This window comes from Panthera tigris, chromosome E1 (genome assembly GCF_018350195.1).
Source record: "Panthera tigris isolate Pti1 chromosome E1, P.tigris_Pti1_mat1.1, whole genome shotgun sequence".
Taxonomy (NCBI): domain Eukaryota; kingdom Metazoa; phylum Chordata; class Mammalia; order Carnivora; family Felidae; genus Panthera; species Panthera tigris.
Genome location: NC_056673.1, coordinates 42,720,599 through 42,740,279, shown reverse-complemented (window position 1 = coordinate 42,740,279; position 19,681 = coordinate 42,720,599). Strand labels below are relative to the sequence as shown.

The 19,681-nt window shown below is 58.7% G+C and overlaps 1 protein-coding gene across 3 annotated transcripts; it reads left to right on the top strand.

Annotated features, from left to right (window-relative positions):
• The first annotated feature begins 734 nt into the window (after window positions 1-734).
• On the top strand, window positions 735-18,675 carry PLCD3 (phospholipase C delta 3). 3 transcript variants are annotated; one of them, XM_042967340.1, is made up of 15 exons: window positions 735-991; window positions 9,512-9,673; window positions 9,792-10,020; window positions 10,308-10,437; window positions 11,400-11,628; window positions 12,085-12,286; window positions 12,469-12,613; window positions 13,879-14,031; window positions 15,175-15,309; window positions 15,413-15,563; window positions 16,270-16,386; window positions 16,992-17,158; window positions 17,398-17,533; window positions 17,609-17,758; window positions 17,938-18,675. In XM_042967340.1, exons 1-15 carry the CDS (start codon window positions 853-855, stop codon window positions 18,024-18,026), a joined length of 2,334 nt encoding a protein of 777 aa, XP_042823274.1. In that variant the 5' UTR covers window positions 735-852; the 3' UTR covers window positions 18,027-18,675. The 3 variants fall into 3 exon arrangements, with proteins under 3 accessions (XP_042823274.1, XP_042823273.1, XP_042823275.1); XM_042967339.1 differs by having other exon boundaries at window positions 15,401-15,563; XM_042967341.1 differs by lacking the exon at window positions 735-991 and adding an exon at window positions 4,272-4,539 and having other exon boundaries at window positions 15,401-15,563.
• Window positions 18,676-19,681: the final 1,006 nt, after the last annotated feature.

The window sequence follows — 19,681 nt, the reverse complement described above, 5'->3', positions numbered from 1 at the left end:
CGAACCCAGAACCGGAGTTCTGCCGGGGATTCTAATGACTTAGTGCCACCCCATCTCCCACAGACCAGTCAGCTTTGAGACCGAGGGGCTGGCACCTGATGCCGAGAGGGTTAATCCAATGACATCACAGCCAGAGCCTTCCTACCCCCAACCACCACCTCCCTTTCTCCCACCCCTCCAGATGGGGCTGCCCTCCTGCTTGGCCCAGCTCTTGGGGTTCTCTCGGCTTTCCGGGCCGGTCCGAGGACCCTTGGCCCAGGACGAGCCGCCCCGCAGATTTGGCCCCCAGTCTGGCTCCCTTCCGAGGCCTCCTGCGGGACGGGGAAGGGGAAGGTGAAGAGGGAGGGGTCCTGAGTCCACATCGAGTCAGGGTGCAGAGAACGGAGAGTGTGCCAGAAAGCAATCCTCGTCTCCTCCGCCGCCCCCTCCCCCCAACAGGGGCTCCCGTCATCTGTGCGGCCGGGATCCGAGGATTGGGAGGAGAATGGGGAGGCGGACTCAAGAGCCGGGGACTCGGGCAGGGAGAGGGGACGCGAGCCGGCCCCCTTCCCTTCCCACACCTCGCAAAGGGGCACCTCCCGGCCTGGGGTCGCCACCCAGCTCCCCGCCACCGCCCCACGCCTCCCCCGCGCCGTCCTCGGCTCCGCCCCCTCCCTCCCCGTCCCTCCTTCTCGCGACCTCGTCCCTCCCTCTTTCCCTGCTCCCGACACCTCCTCCCCCCGACTCCTTCCCGGCGCCGCTAAGTTTCTCCGGTCGGGACCGCGCGCAGAGCCGGGGCCGGGCCGGAGCGGCGCCCCGCGCTACCCTGTCCCCTCGCGCAGACCCCGGGCCCGGCCCCGGCCCCACCAAGCCATGCTGTGCGGCCGCTGGAGGAGCTGCCGCCGGCGGCCCGAGGAGCCCCCGGTGGCGGCCCAGGTCGCGGCGCCCCTTCTGCTCGCGCCCCCGGACGGCGACACCAAGAGGCCCGGGCTGCGGGCACTTAAGAAGATGGGTCAGTGACCGGCGGGGGCGACTCGGGTGGGCGCCGACTGCCCAGAGGTCCGTCTGGGGGGGGGGGCGGGGTGTGCGGGCGAGCCGTCGCGGGTTTCCCAGCTGCGAGGGGCTGTGTGGAGCCGGGCGAGGGTTGGAATGCCAGCACCGTTCCGGCGGGGGAGGGGGGGGGTCATACCTGGGGTCACCCGACGTTCCCGGGAAGAGCGAGGCGCCCGGGTGGCCTTTGCTTCCCACCAGGAGGCGCCCGCGGGGCGTGCCGGAATGGGCGTTTGGGCGCGGATCGGGGGTCCCCGAGGACCTGGTGAATAGAGTGGGAGAGACAGGCTCGGGGTGTCCCTCACTCGCCTCCCCAACACCCTATGCCTTCCCGGGTCTGCGGGCGCCCCCGGGCATCCCGGGTTCTTGGCCGCCCTTAGGAAGGCAGGCGAGCTGTGGGGGAGTCCGGCCTCTCAAGCCAGCCCTCCAACCCTGCAGCCCCCACAGGGGTTGCAGCAGCCGCATAGCACTGGTAGGACTGGTCTGACTGGTGAGAATACTGCCCTTGGAGTCAGAAGGGCAGAGTTCCCGGCTCAGGTTTGGGGGAAGTCACTGCAGGGAAGAAATGTAACTGTGGCTTATTAAGCATCTCCCAGAGACTGGCCTGGCCCCGGGTAGTTACATCGGTGGCATCATTCAATTTTCCTCACCCTCCTGAGAGGTACCCGGTATAATTCCCCTTTCACAGATGAGAAAACCGATTCGGAGAAGGCGAAGAATTTGCCAATGACCCCACAGCTTGCTAAGGGCACAGGCTGGCATGGTGGCTGTGCCCAGCCACGCTGCCCCTGCGACCCTCTCAGAGTCTGAGCAAAGTGTGACCGACTGGCTGGTTGAGTGGCTTGAATGAGGTGTGTGTGTGTGTGTGTGTGTGTGTGTGTGTGTGTGTGTTGTATAAAAATGTAAAGCACCATGAAACTGAAGTGGTGTGTTGGAAGGGCTGTTAGTAAATAGTTAATGATGGAGAGAGGTGGGGTGTGGGGCTGGGGGAACAGGGCAGGGCTGCCCAAGAGATCAGTGTGAATCAGGGGTGCCAGTTGCCAGTCTTGCCTTCTCTTAGATACTGCCCCCACTTGTTTTTACTCTACCTCCTGTCACTCATTCGATCGGAATTGATTGAGAGCGTTGACTATGTCTGAGAGAGCCTGACACTCTCCTTAAGGAGACTAAGACACGTGATCTCTGCCCTCCTGTCCAATCATTCACGCATTCAGCAGACATTTATTGGGTGCCTACGGTATGCTCTGTCCTGGAATTCAGCAACAAACAAGATACAGTTCTGGCCCTTCGGCAAGGAGGTCAGACAATGAAGCAAAGAAATAAGGCTAGGGAGGGAGAGGGAAGTCAGATGCTGGGGAGCCAGCGAGAGCCCCGGTGGCACCCCAGAGCCGGAGGGAGATTGGAGGGAGGTCCAGGGGAGAGGCAGGTGGGGGCCGTGTCCTCAAGGCCCCTCCTTAAAAGGCCAGTAGGAGCCCCCAGAGGGCCTCAGGCAGGAGGAAGGGCTTGTGCAGAGCAGGGGCATGTTGTACATAGGTAGGGGTGAATCGGGGAGACCCAGAGGAGGAAGGCTGGGGAATCAGTTGGTCAAGCCATGGTGGTGCTCAGACTTGGGCCGGTGCAGCCCGAATGTGATTCCAGAACCACCTAGGGGGTGGACTGGGCTGGACTCTGCAGTCGGTGGGATCTGAAAGGTGTCTCGGGTGAATGGCAGTGTCATTCTTTGGGCTGAGGAGCAGCGGTGCCTTGGGGAGAGGAGGGTGGCCGTGGGGAGGTGAGGTGCCACCGAGACACCCAGGGCTGGCATTGGGCCAGAGAAGCAGTTCCAGGAGTCAGCCACCGCAGGGGCTGTGGCTGCTGGGAGGGCTGGGGTGATGCCCCTGCATACCTGCCTGCTTCTTCATTCCACACATATCTGCTCAGCCCTATCAGTGTGCCACGGGCACTGTGCCAGGGGCCGGGGCGCCAGAGATGAATAGCACAGCGCTCAGCCCTCGGGGAGCACACAGTTTAGTAGCAAGAGACACTTGAAGACAAATCATTACCGCCGAGCCCGGGACTCAGCGCTCACTGGCTGAGTAAAGCGGCACGGGAGCTCACGGCATCCCCCACCGTGACACCATCAGGAACTATGTGGGTGTCAGAATGTCACCTGGGCCGTCCTCCCTTCCCACCACTGCCCTGTCCTGCTGAGTGACTGCCAAGAAAGGAATGTCCAGTTTCTGGGGAATGCAGCTTCCCTGGGCCTTACTGACTCCAGGGACAGGGTGGAGACCACACCCAGGTGTCCTGGGGCCTGGCCCTTTGGGCCATCAAGGCCTAGGCCCAGCACCTAGGTAGCTTCCCCTCCCACAGCAACCCCAGCTCCTCCCAGGATGGCCCCCTGTGGCCACACCCCTTAGGCTAACAGAGAACAGATTTTATTTCAGGTCCCCTCAAGAGACCGGGGCAGGGAGTGGCCTGGAGGTCGAAGGCTCCAAGAGGCCCAAGGAAAAGAAAGGGCTTTTCAGGCCATCCTGGGGGGAACACCACTCCCACACTGAGTGCGAATCATCTGTGGAGCCTGGGGTCCTTCTCCTGTCCCTTCCCCCCTCGGGGGTGCTGTGGGCTTAGCCTGTCCCCAGGAAGCCAGAGAATAGCTGGAGAGAGCTTGAGTTCAGTGAGGCCAGACATAGTGCTGAGCTTGCATCAGTCCAGAACCTACTTAATCCTTGGCACCCCGGCGGGGGGGGGGGGGGGAGGGGGGGGGGCGGGAGGGGGAAAGGTGTTGCAGCTGTCCTCACTGGTGCAGACCCAGTGGAGAGGGTGAAGTCACCAGCCAAGGCCCACAGGGCTGAGAGGCAGCCGCCAAAGCCTAGTTTTCAATGGTGGCTCTTTACTGCCAGAATTAATGAATACTAATTAACACCTTTATAACACTATGCCGAGCGAGCTTTTCACATATTAGCTCATTTAATGCCCACAATTGTCTGAGGTTTGTGGTACCTTTAGCCTCATTTTACAAGTGAGAAACTGAGTTTCAGAGAAGTTCAAAGCTGGGAAGTAGCTGCGAGAGGATTTGAACCCAGGCGCCTGGCACAGAGTCTAAGTGAATGAGTGAGGGATTGATGCCTGGAGATGGCCTGCTACTCCCATCCCCCACCGAGGCCCTGCCAGCCTCTAGAGGTGTCCTCATAGGCTTGCCAAATAAAATACAGGATGCTCCGTTAAATGTGAATTCCAAATAAACAAAGAAATGATTTGGGACAAACTTATACTGAAACATGACTCGTTGTTTATCTGAAATTCGAATGTAACTGGGCACCCTGAATTTTATCTTGACAACCCTGTCTCCCCAGAGCCCCTGTCTGTGCCTGTGCCCCTGATGCCCCGCCCTGCCCCTAATCCTCCCAGCAAGCAGAGCACTGAGTGGGCAGAATCCTGCTCCCTTTCCTCCCCGGCCTGCACGCACCACTGATTGCCGCAGGGGCAAGAGGGCTCTCCCCATGGCCTGCCCAGGACGTCTTCTGCAGGGTGAGTGGGGCTGCCGTGGGTGGATCTGGCGGCTGGGGGTCCTGGCAGGTGCCTGGCCTGGCGGGGAGTGGGGTAGGGCCTGGGCCCCCGGCCGTTCTGTCTGAGCCGGGGGCATGCTGTGCCCCCTCCTACGACCTCTGCCCCAAAATGGGCTTCATGCTCGTTCTGGCCTTGCCGGGAAGGGTGCCGCCACCTTTGTCGCACTGCGTCTAGCCAGGGACTGGGGAAGCACTGCCTGCCTTTCCTGACTTTGTTGACTCTCCCAGGAATGTTATGGACTCTGGCGCTGAGCTCCACCGGGCTCTGGCCCCAGGTGTGGCAGCCAGCCCAGGCCAGGGGGACACGCTTGATACCTGAAGAGCTGGGGCTGCCTGCTGGCCAGAGGATTAGGGCGGGAAGGTGTTTGGGACCCCTCGGCTTGGATACCCCCTCCCAGAGCCACCAGGAAAAGCTTCTCTTCCTCTCCTCCCCCACTTGGCATGAAGCTGTCGGCCTTTGCTGTTCCCTGCATGTCTCACATTCCTGCTGGAGCCCGCGTACCCTTCCCGTGTGTGCACTGGAGCAAGCACACGTACACACACACGCGCACACACACACACACCCTATATGCACACACCAACCTACACACACACCTTTGCTGCAGACCTACCCTTTTTACACCCTGCTGCCTACCTATTACCCCTCTTGTCTACACACCCTGTAGCCACACAGCAGCCCCACCCTCACCCCCACTGCTGGTCTGCCCTGGCCCCTGCCCACCCACTGCACTGCCCCTGCGTCCCCCCTTGCCTTGGGTAACCCACACTGTTGTCCGCATACACAACTTACCCTGTCCGCATACCCAGCTTACCCTCTCATAATTCCAGTGGCCCATCTATGAAAAAGGGACATTAAGGATCAGAGATGGACTTGACTTTCCCATGGCCCCTTCCAGCTCTGCCACTGAGACAGTTTCCCGCCCTCGACCTTGGCCGCTAACCCAGAACGGCTCAGGCCTCAGACCACACACAGACCAAACCGCCCGGGCTGAAGGTGATAGTTGGGACACTGGGCCTGTCCATTCCTCACCTCCCCGTGGCCCGTCTCTGAGGGCTGAGATGAGCGGTTGGCCTAGAGAAGGTGTCTGAGCCCCACTGACAACACTGAACGAGGCTGGAGAAGGGCCCATCTGGAGGCCATGAGACTGACAAGGACAGACTTATGGGAATACCTGGCTCCCTCTTCCCTCCAGGGCCACTGCCTCGCTTTCCTTTATTATAATTTATCGAGTGCCTACTGTAGGCCGGGCCCTAAACTGAGTGCGCATTAGCTCATTCCAGCCACACACAGCCCTTCAGGGGGTTAGGTACCCCCCAACTCTCAATCCATCCTGGTTCCACCACCTGCCGCCCCAGGACCCTGGATAAGTTAACTGCTCTGTGCCCCTTGAACAGCTTTATTGAGATATTAATTCACATATCATACAATTCACCCCTTCAAAGTATACAATGGTTTCTGGCATACTGCGTTGTTATTTTTTTTTAACTGTGGCAAAAAATATATAATAAAGTTGGCCCCTTTGACCATTTCGAAGTGGCTAATTCAGTGGCATTAATTATATTCGCAATGTTATGCATTCACAGTGTTGGGCTAGTTCCAAAATGTTTCCATTACCCTAAACGAAAACTCTAGCCGTTAACCAGTAATTTCCCCCCTCTTCCCTTCCCCTAGGCCTTAGTAACGTCTAATTACGTTCTGTCTCTGAATTTTTTTTTTATTGAGGGATACGTGACATATAATCCATTTCTATGAATTTGGCTACTCTAGGTACCACATATAAGTGGAATCATATACTGTCCTTTTACGGCTGCAGGGTGAGACCAGATTTCCCCCTTTCTATGTCCGAATAATATTCTACTGTCTGTCTATACCACGTTTTGCTTATCCATTCATCTGTTGACGGACCTCTGGGTTGTTTCTATCTTTTGACTGTTGTTCATCATTTTTAGTGCTGTTGTTTCATGATTATTACTCCATCTGTTCAGTCAAGGTGGCCACAGCACTGGCCCAGCCCAGCTCCAGGTTCAAGGCAGAGATGTTTAGATAGATAACCCACGGAAACCACAAGAGGCAGACAGGATGCACACCTGCTCCAAGCAGGTAGGAATGAGGTTGAGGAAACATCTGTGTGTTTGGGGCCTGGCAGGACCTATAAATGTTTACTGGGTGCCTGGGCAGAGAGCCAGGTGCCTCCTAGCTTCACTGCCCGAGGCCTGACGTCACCCCCTTACCTCCGTTGGTCCTGTCCTTCCTGTCTGGCACCCTAATCCTCTCACTCTCTCAGGGGTCAGAAGCTCAAGCAATGGGGAAATAATTTCCCTACCCAGGGACTCAGCACCTGGCTTGGCCTGGCATTGAACTCCCATTCTGTTTGGCTTTTCCACTGGATGTGGGGGCGGCGGGGGCAGTGTGGTCCGAGGAGCAGTGTGGTCCAGGGGCCAGTGCCAGTTGGGCAGGCAGACTGGAATGTCACCCTTTCCCCCAACAGGCTCCTGAGGAGCCGGGGAGGAAGGTCAGGAGCAAGGGCCTTCTCAACGTGGGAACCTGTCCCAGTGGCGGGCTGATCAGAAGTTCAGGCTCCCTGTCTCGATGTTTTGTTTGCGGAAGATTCAGGACAAAGCAGGCCCTCAGTGACTCACCTCCATTTCCGGCCTTAGTCATTCACCAGTCCCCCTTCTCCCCACCCTCCCCAACTATGGGCTTGGCATCAGAGGGATGGCGGGGTCAGGGGAGGTGGCTCCAGCTGCAGAGCCTGGTTGTCAGGGGAATAGGGGTTCCTCTCCCACTGAGAGGAGGTAGAGGAGGGGCAGGCTTGGTTGCTATGGCATTACGGGTTCTGCTGAATGTCCTGCCCCCCAATCCATTGCTTCTCAGGTTGAAGGAATTCAGAAGCTGCCCAGATGTGGGTGTAGGGGGCTGAGGGTCTGGTGAGTCTCTTGGCTTGGTGCCTGCCACATTCTAGCTCCTTGTCTGGAAAGGACAAGCTTTCCTAGCTAGGGGGCACCAAATGGGCACTGACCCAGGGGGCTCGTCTAAATCCCGAGAGCCATTAGGGCCACAGGCTAACCCAAGGGGGGGACTATAGGCTCCTCTGGATGGTAGGTTTCTCCTCCTGGCCCTGAGGCCGTGATTCTCAGTCATAGTCACCCTCAAAGTCACAGGATAGGTTTTTAAACATAGATACCCAAGTCCCAACCCACACCTGCCAGACAAGAATCTCTGGGCTGTGGGTTTTGCAAACCCCTCCAGCTGATTCTGATCACAGCCAGGGTTCAGAAACCCTGGCCCATAAGGAAAGGACAGATAGGGTAAGGCAGGGGGCAGAATAAATTTAGTTCCCCCAATTGCTGGTACATCTGCCTCCCCTATCAAAACACTGGCTGTGAGTCTGGCTCTGGGATGAGCACTGTAGTGCAGCTATGAGACTTCATCCCTGTCCTTGGATTTATTAAAGTTGACCGAAATTACAATTTAGGTAGGGTGTTTGTTTTAGTTAAAGTAAAAAGTGCTGTTGGTGATCAGGGAGGGAGAATGCCCATTTGAGGACAAACCAAGGAAGGCTCCCTGGAGGAGATGGTGTCTGAGCTGGTCCCTGAAGGACTCCTGTGTGAGGAAGAGAAGCAAGAAGGATCCTACAAAGGTTCCAAGAGAATGAGAGAGGAATGTCCTGGGATGTAGACTTGGTTCCACAGGCCAGAGTTTACAACAAGCAGGGGTCTTGGTGCCACAAAGCCTAGAGCCAAAGCCAGTATTGGGGACTTGATAAGATAAAGGGAGGGGGGCGCCTGGTTGGCTCAGTCGGTTGAGCGTCCGACTTCGGCTCAGGTCATGATCTCGTGGTTTGCGGGTTTGCGCCTCACGTCAGGCTCTGTGCTGACAGCTCAGAGCCTGGAGCCTGCTTTGGATTCTGTGTACCCACCTCTCTCTGCCCCTCCCCCACTCATGCATGCTCTGTCTCGCTCTGTCTCTCAAAAATAAATAAATGTTAAAAAAATTAAATTAAAATAAAATAAAGGGAGGAAGAGAGGCCCACTGTCCTGTTCATTTGGCCCATACCGTGGTGTTTTAGGGGTTTTTTTGTTTCAATTTGATTTGGTTGCCAGCACTGCAAAATCTGGAGGCTTCCCATAGAAATCCAGCTTCCTGTTCTCTGGAAACTCTGGGCCCTCATCCATTCCTGGCTGCCCTCCTCCTTCCAGTATGCCGGATTCCCACTCTTTCTGTTGTCCCCTGGCTCATAAACCCTTGGTATTGACCTCTAGTGAGACAAATCAGAGCAGGGCAGCATCTTGACTGAAGTTTGGATTTTGCAGGAGGTACTACTGTGGCCTTCATTCTGTGCACAGAGAACATGAGGCTTAGAGCAGTCTCAGCTGCCACCCAGGCTGTGTAACTCGGAAGTGACAGAGGTGGCCTCTGCTGTCCTCCGTGGTCTTGGGGGGACAGCAGAGGTGAGCAGCTTGGGTGGCAGCAAGAAAGATCTGGGTTAGATAGTGAGACTACCTTTTTGATGGTCAGGGTTTCACGTCAAGGGAAAAGGTTGCTGGTGGCAGATTCTGGTCTTGAAGTCTGGAGGCCCGGATGGAAGGGAGTGGCAGAAAGGGTGACCTTTAGGGAGGCCTGAGTCCCAGGCGCTGCCTGAGGGCTTGCTCTGCTCTGGGGGCCTCCGGAGGCAGCTGCTTGGTGGAGGTACGGGCACCCTCCCCAGGGCGGCTGGGTGGGACACACCAAGCCAGCGAGTTCCTGGGGCGGAAGAGACTATAGCCAAACCCACCACTGGGGACGAGTTACGCTAAGGAGAGGAAGAGAGGGGCCTGTGAGGACTTGCAAGGCTCCAGGCGCAGGAAGGCAGGCCGGCTGCCAGCCGGGACGAGGGTGGAGGGAGCGAGGGCGAGGCCGGGCCCCGACGTCCTCCGGCCTCTCTCCCGCGCAGGCCTGACGGAGGACGAGGACGTGCGCGCCATGCTGCGGGGCTCCCGGCTCTGCAAGATCCGCTCACGGACGTGGCACAAGGAGCGGCTGTACCGGCTGCAGGAGGACGGCCTGAGCGTGTGGTTCCAGAGGCGCATCCCGCGCGCGCCGTCGCAGCACATCTGTGAGCCGGGGCGCGCGGCCGCGGGGCGGGCTGGGGACAGCGGCCGGGTCCCGCCGCCCTGACCCGGCTGCGCGTGCCCCGTCCTCCCCACCCCCTCCCCTTCCTCGCCCTCCCGCAGTCTTCGTGCAGCACATCGAGGCGGTCCGCGAGGGCCACCAGTCCGAGGGCCTGCGACGCTTCGGGGGCGCCTTCCCGCCGGCGCGCTGCCTCACCATCGCCTTCAAGGGCCGCCGCAAGAACCTGGACCTGGCGGCGGCCACCCCGGAGGAGGCGCAGCGCTGGGTGCGCGGTCTGGGCAAGCTGCGCGCGCGCCTCGACGCCATGAGCCAGCGCGAGCGCCTCGATCAATATCCTGCCCAGGGGGCCGGGCGTGGGGGAGGGGGGAGCCGTGTCTGGGGGCCCCGCGGGCTGAGCCCGGGGCCCCTAGTCTTCAGAACCGAGGCTGGTGACACCGCCTCCGTCTCTGGGAAGCTCGGTCCTGGCCCCGTGTAGGGAGGGAGTCCCCAGGCTGAGGGGAAGTACAGCCCCTAGACCCGGGAGCCCCCAGAGCCAGGCAGTGGTGGCGACCCTGTCAGTTACCTGTCGGCTGGGGGCGGTGCCCAGGCAGTTGCTGGTATTTCCTGAGCACCCACACCTGGATCCACTCCTATCTGCACCGGGCCGACTCGAACCAGGACAGCAAGATGAGCTTCAAGGAGATCAAGAGCCTGCTCAGAATGGTCAACGTGGACATGAACGACATGTATGCCTACCGCCTCTTCAAGGTGGGCTCCTGCCGCACTCTGACCTTTGAGTCACCATCCTTTGTGGACAGAGTGGCCTCTCCCAGTGGGAAGGCCCCATCTGGGCCTAGTTAGCCTTTTACCCTCCCCCGAGGCGGCTGGGCCAGGATGGGAGTACCCCGGCCCAGAACATTCCTCACCCTCAGGCAGAGCTGGAGGAGGGGCGGGGCTCGGGGCAGGGAGAGCCCTCCCATACCTCCAAAGGGAGCAGCAGAGCTATAGTTTTCATTGCTCGGAGTCTGCAGGCAGCCTTTGCACAGGTGACCACGCACGGCTTGCACATGGGAGTGCAAGTAGGAGTCAGCTCACAGGCACACGCGCGCATCCTCCTCCGCCGTGGCCCATGTGGCCCCTCCACGTGTGACCAGATACACCCCACATGTGGGAGCACAGACAGGGGTGCACGGGGGTGGGCTCCGCATCGATGGCCCAGCCAGGGCACGTGGCAGACGCCTATGTGACCAGCCTGAGACCCTGAAAGATAGAAGAGCCATGGCCCCGGTACACGGGGGCCCACAGCTCCATGTGGACTGCTCCACGTGCAATCGCACTTGTTTGTTGCCCTTTGACCCTGGGTGTGAATTGGAGACTGTGAGGATGGTAATGTACATGCACGGGAGGGGGAATTACGGCTCGTCCTGCCCTTGGGCCACTGCTTTTCCTCCCACATCTGGATTTTTGGGGGGGTAGGTCATGGGCATACAGGGACAGGCACTAAACCCAAGCGACCTTCCTTAGAATCCCAGCCCTGCAATTTACCAGCTGTGTGAGCTTGAGCAACACCCAGAGCCTCGATAGCTCCCGGTTTCTCTACCTGCGAAATGGGGGACATCTGCCTTCCTAGCATTGTAGGTGACAGAGGTGTCCGTGCAGGCCAGCTTTCCCAGGGTGTCGTCCCCCCCCCCACCCCCCACTCCTCTGAGCTCCTCCCTGCTGCCTTCTAGGAGTGCGACCACTCCAACAATGAGCGGCTGGAGGGGGCTGAGATTGAGGAGTTTCTGAGGCGGCTGCTGAAACGCCCCGAGTTGGAGGAGATCTTCCATCGGTACTCCGGCGAGGACCGCGTGCTGAGCGCCCCTGAGCTGTTGGAGTTCCTGGAGGACCAGGGCGAGGATGGCGCCACGCTGGCCCGTGCCCAGCAGCTCATCCACACCTATGAGCTCAATGAGACAGGTGGCGGTCTGACAGACAGGGTGGGGGTCAACACGGCCCCGTCTTGGCATCTGACAGGTCTGGGCTTCTAGCTAAGCGTGCGCTGCGATTACTGGCAGTGGGTGCCATCTTGGGCAGGCTACCTCGCCTCCTGGAGACTCAGTTGCCACATCTGTAAAATGGCATAGTAGTGCACCTTCCTCACAGGGTTTGGCCGAAGGTGAAGTGGCATGACTTCAGGGGGCACTGGGCTGGCTCGGTCGGTAGAACATGTCACTCTCGATCTCGGGGTTGTGATTTCGAGCCCCACGGTGGGTGTAGAGATTACTTCAAAGAAGTCAGTAGCATCGCTTGAGTAGAGTCCAGTCTGTAGATAGGTGCTCATTGGTACTAAGTAGAGTGAGCTTTGGGGGCACATGGGGCCAGACGTGGGGCTCCTCCCTGTGGCCTGACGTTCTCTTCTGCCCATCCCCGCAGCCAAGCAGCATGAGCTGATGACACTGGATGGCTTCATGATGTACCTGTTGTCACCCGAAGGGGCTGCTCTGGACCCAGCCCACACATGTGTGTTCCAGGACATGGACCAGCCCCTCTCCCACTACTTCATCTCCTCCTCGCACAATACCTATCTGACTGACTCTCAGATCGGGGGGCCCAGCAGCACCGAGGCCTATGTTAGGTACCATAGCAGGGATGGTGGGGTGAACACATCTGGGAGCCCAGCTTGAGGGTGACATGGGGCTCGAATCGCACCGTGGGCTTCCGGCGGGGAGGGGGGGGCGCCTACCTGGCTCGGTCTGCCGGTTGCTGTGCCCTGTGGCACCCACAGGACACCTTGCCTGTCCGTCTGTCTATCCACAGGGCCTTTGCTCAGGGGTGCCGCTGTGTGGAGCTAGACTGCTGGGAGGGGCCAGGAGGGGAGCCCGTCATCTACCACGGCCACACCCTCACCTCCAAGATCCTCTTCCGAGACGTGGTCCAGGCTGTGCGTGACCACGCCTTCACTGTGAGCTCCCAGGACCCCCATGCCCAGCCCCAGAGCCTTCCCGATGACCCCAGCCATCCTCAGTCCTTCCAGAAAAAACCCCCTTGCCCAGAGAATCACTCACTCACCAAGTGTTGCTGGGACAGCTGGCCAGTGGGGAAGAAGAAAGCTGAGAGGCTCCCTTCCCCTACTTTCATGTTTATTAAATGTGTTAAAATCACAAAATGTCTAGCAGAAAACTTTAGGAGTAAAAAGGACCTTTTTTTTTTGTTAATTTATTTTGAGAGAGAGAGAGAAAGAGCACAAGCAGGGGGCAGGGGCAGAGAGAGAGGGAAGGAGAGAAAGTCCCAACCAGGCTCTCCAGGGCAGCACAGAGCCCAACACCGGGCTCAAACTCGCAAACCATGAGATCATGACCTGAGCCAAAACCAGGAGTCAGACGCTTAACCGACTGAGCCACCCAGGCGCCCCAAGAGAGGACATTTTAATCCTAACTCCCAAAGGGAAAGCCATGACAGAGAAGCTGGGCATGGAATCTGCATAAAATTGTAACTTCTGTCAAGCTATATGCAGATCTTACCCTCAAAAATGATGGGCTTGGGGGTGCCTGGCTGGCTCAGCGGGAAGAGCGTGCAACTCTTGATCTCAGGGTCATGAATTCGAGCCCCATGTTGGGTATAGAGGTTACTAAAAAAAGTAAACCTAAAAAGAAATTAAAAAAAAAAAAAATGGTGTGGGGGGAAAAGTTTGTAACATAAACAACATGGTCAATGTCATTAACATATAAAGGGCATTTATAAAACAAAACCATCTTGGGGTGCCTGGGTGGCTCAGTCAGTTAAGTGTCCGACTTCGGCTCAGGTCATGATCTTGCGGTTTATGAGTTCGAGCCCCGCCTTGGGCTCTGTGCTGACAGCTCAGAGCCTGGAGCCTGCTTCCGATTCTGTGTCTCCTTCTCTCTCTGCCCCTCCCCTGTTCACGCTCTGTCTCTCAATAATAAATAAACGTTAAAAAAAATTTTTTTTAAATAATAAAAAATAAAACCATCTCTGCAGCTGCCCTCAGCTTCCCAGACATACCACCCTTTCCCTGAGACCGGAGATCTGCCCTCTGTCTCCCTCATGGACACACTGGCCCCAGACTATGTCCCACATTCTGCCTCCTCAGCCCCCCCAGTGTGCCTTTGCCTGCCTGTCCTGAAGGGGGTTGGGGTCCAAGTGTAGTGGGGGAGCCTGGGAGGGGGACGGGGAAGTGGCTCTGAGCTGCTGCCCCCTCCCCCTCTCCAGCTGTCCCCATACCCTGTCATCCTGTCCCTTGAGAACCACTGCGGGCTGGAGCAGCAGGCTGTCATGGCCCGCCACCTTCGCGCCATCCTGGGAGACGTGCTGGTGACACAAGCGCTGGACTGCCAGAACCCCGAAGAGTTGCCATCCCCAGAGGTAGTGAGTGCCCCCCAGACTCCCAGCCGGGTTGGGGGCGGGGACCCGGCTGTTGTCCGCCATCCCCCACTGCTGTGCCACCTCCCTGGCTCCGGACCCCTCACTTCTCTCTGCCTCAGCCTTCCTCTGCCCCTGCGCTCAGTGGCCATCTGCCACCCCGAGGTCTCGTCACGCTTCCCCCCTCCATCCTTCCCCACCCCCACCTCACCGCCACCCCACCCCCTCACCTGGCACCCAGGGCCTTCCATGCCCTCACCCCCACCCCGCTCTGCCTCCCTACCTACAGAGTCCCTGCAGACTCCGCCATTCCTACCTCCAAACCTTGGTTGACATGTCCCCTCCACCTGAAGCTCCCTTCCCAGCCATTTACTCTTGCCCACTGCCACCTGCTTAGAATTCTAGCTCAGTGATAAACCACCTCTTCTGTGGCCTTAGAAATTTCCTCAGCTCTCTGGCCCGAGGTGGTTTTTCCTCCCGAACCCCAGAACCTTTTTTCTGCCCCCTCAGGACATTTGTGTTTTCTCCCCTGCTCCTTGAGAAAACTCTCCTCCTCCTCGCAATCCAAATATGCAGAGAATGTTGATTCACCTTTGTGTCTGTGTGTGTGTGTGTGTGTGTGTGTGTGTGTGTTTTGATTTTTTTATTAGCATGAAACATGGTTAAAAAAATCGAGCTGTACAAAAGTATATACAATGAAAAATGGGTTTTTCTCTGCCCCTGTCCAATTTCACAGGAAGTAACCACCTTTAAGTTTCTCATCTGTCTTTCCAGAACTTTCCCATGTGTATATACCTATGTACATAGCTACCTTTCAAATGTTGCACAAAGAAGATCATATGATTACGTGTTCGTGTTCTATAGTCACTTCTTTCATGTGAGATATTTTCTGAAGAGGGCACCTTCTCTTTCAGTCTTGAGCTGCCTCAACCATTGTAAGGCCTGCCGTGTGGTCTTCTGTTTGGAGGGACGTCACTAGCCAGTCCCATGATGATGGGTCTATACGTCGTTGCCCATTTTTTCGTATTAGAAACATCACTCATGTTCTTTCCTGCTCCCCACCCCCAGTCAGCCCCTCACATAGTGGGGGTTGAATGGCTGACCTAGGGGCAAGAGGGCATCATCCTTCCATACTGGCCTCTCCAGCAGCTGAAGGGCCGGGTCCTGGTGAAGGGGAAGAAGCTGCCAGCTGCTCGGAGCGAGGACGGTCGAATTCTGTCCGACCAGGAGGAGGAAGACGAAGAGGAAGAAGAGGCAGAGGCCACAGAACAGAGGCGGCGGGTGAGTGGGCCTGGCTGGGCCGGCCTGGCCTGGGCAGGGAGGGGCTGCATGGGGAGGGGAAGGACAGGGGGGCCGGAACCCTGCCCTGAAGCTCATCTTCCAGGCCAAGCAGATCTCCCCCGAGCTGTCGGCCCTGGCCGTGTACTGCTGTGCCACCCGGCTGCGGACCCTGCGCCCCAACCCGGTCCCACCCCAGCCCTGCCAGGTCAGCTCCCTCAGCGAGCGCAAGGCCAAGAAGCTCATCCGAGAGGCAGGTAGGAGCTGGGACGTGGGGCATCTGGGGGCAGGAGGCCCCGTGGAGGCCTGCAGGCTCCTGGTGGGGGGTACCCTGAAGTTGGTGTCTGGAAAGGAGATTGAGAGGGCCTCCAGGGCAGTGAAGGGGTCAGGAGGCCCCCAGATCGGGGCTCGGGGAACGAGCACCCAGCACGTGGGCAGCACCGGGCCAGCATGGATGGAGGGAAGAGGGCCCAGGGAGGAGGGAGGCTGCTGCCTGCCTTTACTGGGCTCAAGCTTGGTGGCAGGGCCAGACACAGGCAGGGGTAATGGTGCAGGGTGATCAGTGGGCCGTGGTGGGGGCTGGGGGAGTCCCACAGCAGGTGTGCGGACAGGAGAGAGAATTCCAGAGCAGGTGATGCCTGCGAAGACCCCAGACCCCTCCAAGGCGGGACAAGAGCCGGGTTGTCAGCCTGGGGCCCCGCGTTCCAGGCATTGAGTTGGGGGATTTGGGGCTGGGATGCAGTGCTGCGTTGTGGGAGGGGTCCTTGGCTCTCTCTGGGTTTCGGTAGCCCCTTCTGGGAGGTCCTCTCAGCCCTGGGGCAGGGGGAGCCGGCGGGGTGGGGGTAGTTCAGCCTCTGTTCCCAGCTTGTCCCTGCGGTTGGGGCTGGGGAGGTTACAGGCCCTGGTGCTGGGTGAGGGACACCCCAGGGGCCATCACAATCCTGCGCCGACTTCCTCCCCCAGGGAACAGCTTCGTCAGGCACAATACCCGACAACTGACCCGTGTTTACCCACTGGGGCTGCGGATGAACTCCGCCAACTACAGCCCCCAGGAGATGTGGAACTCAGGCTGTCAGCTTGGTGAGTGGGGGCAGCAGGAGCAGGGAGTGGCCTCCAGGGAACCATGAGAGGCCCAGGCAGTGATGGGGCCATACAGCTTTTCAGAAGGTGGAAAAAATGTGTTTTCTTGGTAATAACAGTTATTAAAATAATTGTCAGGAAAGTAGGTGCGAAAACACAAATCAGACACATTTCTTCCTGACAGTGTAAAGTCTCACATTTTTCATGAAGGCAAAAGTTAAAAACCTCCATTCCCATGTGTCCCCCCCGCCCCCACACACACACCTGGCAGTCCCACTAAGTCAACACTGACAAGAGTGGGCTCTGGAGGCTGAGCCCCAACAAAGGAGCAAAGGAGGGGGGGATATGGTCCCCTTGAGGGCAGAAATGGAGATACAGAAACCCAAGGTTTCCTTGGGCCCAGCCCTGGCCCAGGCCTATGCCCAGCCCAACCCTCTGGCCGTGGGAGATACCAGGGATAAAGGGCCGGTGACAACGGGGGCTGGGACCCTTGGCTGCTATGATGCACCCCTAAGCCACGGTGGGAGTGGGTTGTGAGACCCTGAAACTGAGCAGTGAGAGGAGGGCCACTAAGAGCCCCTGCCTTGACCCTGCTGTGTCCACAGTGGCCTTGAACTTCCAGACACCAGGCTACGAGATGGACCTCAATGCTGGCCGCTTCCTCATCAACGGGCAGTGCGGCTACATCCTGAAACCTGCCTGCCTGCGACAGCCCGACACAACTTTTGACCCTGAGTGTCCTGGACCCCCCAGAACTACTCTCACCATCCAGGTCAGCAGCCTGGACCAAGCCCTACTCTGGGGTCCCAGCTGGTTCTGGAGAGGTCCTAGTCTGCAGGCGCCGGCCCGAACGGCTTGGTGTGAGGGCGGTCTGAGTCTCAGTCCCATGCGGGGAGGCTCAGGGTGAGTGCCGAGGGCAAGGGGCTTCCCACCCTAACAGAGGGGGCAGGCAGCCATGGGCCCTGGCGGGGGGCGGGGGGCTGGACCGAAGCTCCCCTTCATCCCCTTCAGGTTCTGACTGCGCAGCAGCTGCCCAAGCTGAACACCGAGAAGCCAAACTCCATCGTGGACCCCCTGGTGCGTGTCGAGATCCACGGGGTGCCCGCAGACTGTGCTCGAAAGGAGACCAACTACGTGCTCAACAATGGTGGGTGGGCCTGCCGGGGGGAGGAGGGTGGGCCTGGGGGCCAGCTGGCTCCTGACTGCCAGGCCTACACCCTAGGCTTCAACCCCCGCTGGGGGCAGACCCTGCAGTTCCAGTTGCGGGCTCCAGAGCTGGTCCTGGTCCGGTTCGTGGTAGAAGATTATGACACCACCTCCCCCAATGACTTTGTGGGCCAGTTTACACTGCCTCTCAACAGCCTGAAGCAAGGTTGGTGGGGACGGACAGGGATGGGGGTCTGGGCCTCCAAGGCCCTGTTCACCTGGGCTTTGCATCCCCTCTGAGAGCTTGCCCCCCGAGCCCAGGGGTGGGATGTGGTCCGTGAGCCCACGGCCCAGGCCCGGTGGGGTCGGGGACAGAGAACCTGAGGCATGTCCCCCTCCCCACAGGGTACCGCCACATCCACCTGCTTTCCAAGGACGGGGCCTCACTGTCACCAGCCACACTCTTCGTCCACATCCGCATCCAGCGCTTCTGAGAGCCGGACTGACCCACCCTGGGGTTCCTCGGGTGCCAGTCTACACCCCGTGGCGGAGGCTCTCTCCTCCTCCGCAGTAGAGGGGTGGTGGGAGGACCAGCCCCTCCAGCCTGCTCGCCCTGCCATTGGCTAGACTCCAGTCTCAACTGGGTGCTGGGGGGTGGCCTTGGCCCCTCCTGAGAACAGGCATCAGCACTTTCTCCTACAACCCTGGAGCCTTGAGATGGCCCCCACTCCTTGGATTCTCGGCCCACTCCCTCGTCGTGGCTCGTGAAGAGTGAGGCCTGTCGTTGCCAGATTTGAGGAAGACACATAAGCCTTGAACTCCTCTCTGCCCCCCCGGGGGGAGGCCATCCCAGCCTCCTTCCCCCAGAGTGTCCGGCCCCCTCCTTGTCCCCCAGCCCACACCAGGCCTTAGTGCCCCCGAAGGCCCTCCCCTGGCTAGGCTTTCCTGGGCTCCTCCCTCAAGCTCTTGAACCTGAGCTCCCTTCCCGTCTTAAGAAGGGAAAGCCGAGGAAACCTGGGAGTAGGTTTCAAGTTGTGCCACAGAAGAGCCCTGGAGCAGACAGAACAAGACCATTGGTTTAAAAAAATAAAGAAGCATGGGCGCCTGGGTGGCTCAGTCAGTTAAGCGTCTCTTGGTCTGTGAGTTTGAGCCCCTCATCGGGCTCTGTGCTGACAGCTCAGAGCCTGGAGCCTGCTTCAGATTCTGTGTCCCTCTTTCTCTGCCCCTCCTCTGCTTGTGCTCTCTCTCAAAAATAAATAAATGTTAAAAAAAAAATTTTTTTTATAAAGAAGCAAGTTTACCACTGCTGCACCCTGAGCCCTCTGAGGTCATACCCACAGGCCCATGAGGGATGAGGGCAGAGTCCCTTGGGTCCCCTCCCCCAGCAGGGCTTGGATTTGTCTAAAACAGCCAGGGAGGGGGTGGGAGGGGTGGAGGAGGTGTCACATCTCTAAATAGCCTGACCCCTCCTCCTGGCTTAGAGCCGCTTCCAGCATCACAAGACTATGGGGACAACTCACAAGCTCCTTTGCCCCTCAGCCTTGAAGGGCCTTCAATGGGAAGGGGGCGGGGGGGGGGCACTTCTGCCAGGGAAAAACCGTTACGGCCCTAAAGGGGATGGAGACAGGACTGACAGACCTCTGCTTTCTGGGTTCAGCTGTGTCAAGGCCCCTGTCCAGTAGACAAGTCCCAGAGACTTGGGGCTCTCCTTCCACCAGGTAACCAGCCTTTTAGATGAAGGCCTAGAAACCAGCTGGCTACTCTAGGATGCCCCGGGGTGGGGGGGGGGGGGGGCTTGTAGTGCTGAGACACCAGATGGCAGAATTCAGAGAAAACCGGCCAGAAAGGGGACTTCCCGGGCTTCAGTGTGGAACCCTGGCATTTCGGGTTCCATCAGGCAAAAGCACTCACACTGAACCAGGACAGAGCTTGAGGGCAGTTCCTGGCTTGGGATGGCGCTGGGCCAGGGCTTGAATTGGCCCCATGGAACCCAGGGCTGGGCAGTCTCTACCTTCCTGCAACCCACGACCCGATGCAAGAAGTGACAGCCTCCCCCTGCCCTCCCGCTCGTGCTCTCATGCTCAGTGGTGTTGGTTCTGATGAATTCGTGTCTAAAAGGATGCTCAGCCCCTGGAGGGGTCAGAAGCCT

Coding starts and splice junctions, on each gene's coding strand:
- PLCD3 (XM_042967339.1), top strand. CDS start 853: ATGCTGTGCGGCCGCTGGAGGAGCTGCCGCCGGCGGCCCGAGGAGCCC. Junction 10,438..11,399: donor ATGCCTACCGCCTCTTCAAG/GTGGGCTCCTGC, acceptor GCTGCCTTCTAG/GAGTGCGACCACTCCAACAA. Junction 16,387..16,991: donor GAACTCAGGCTGTCAGCTTG/GTGAGTGGGGGC, acceptor CTGTGTCCACAG/TGGCCTTGAACTTCCAGACA.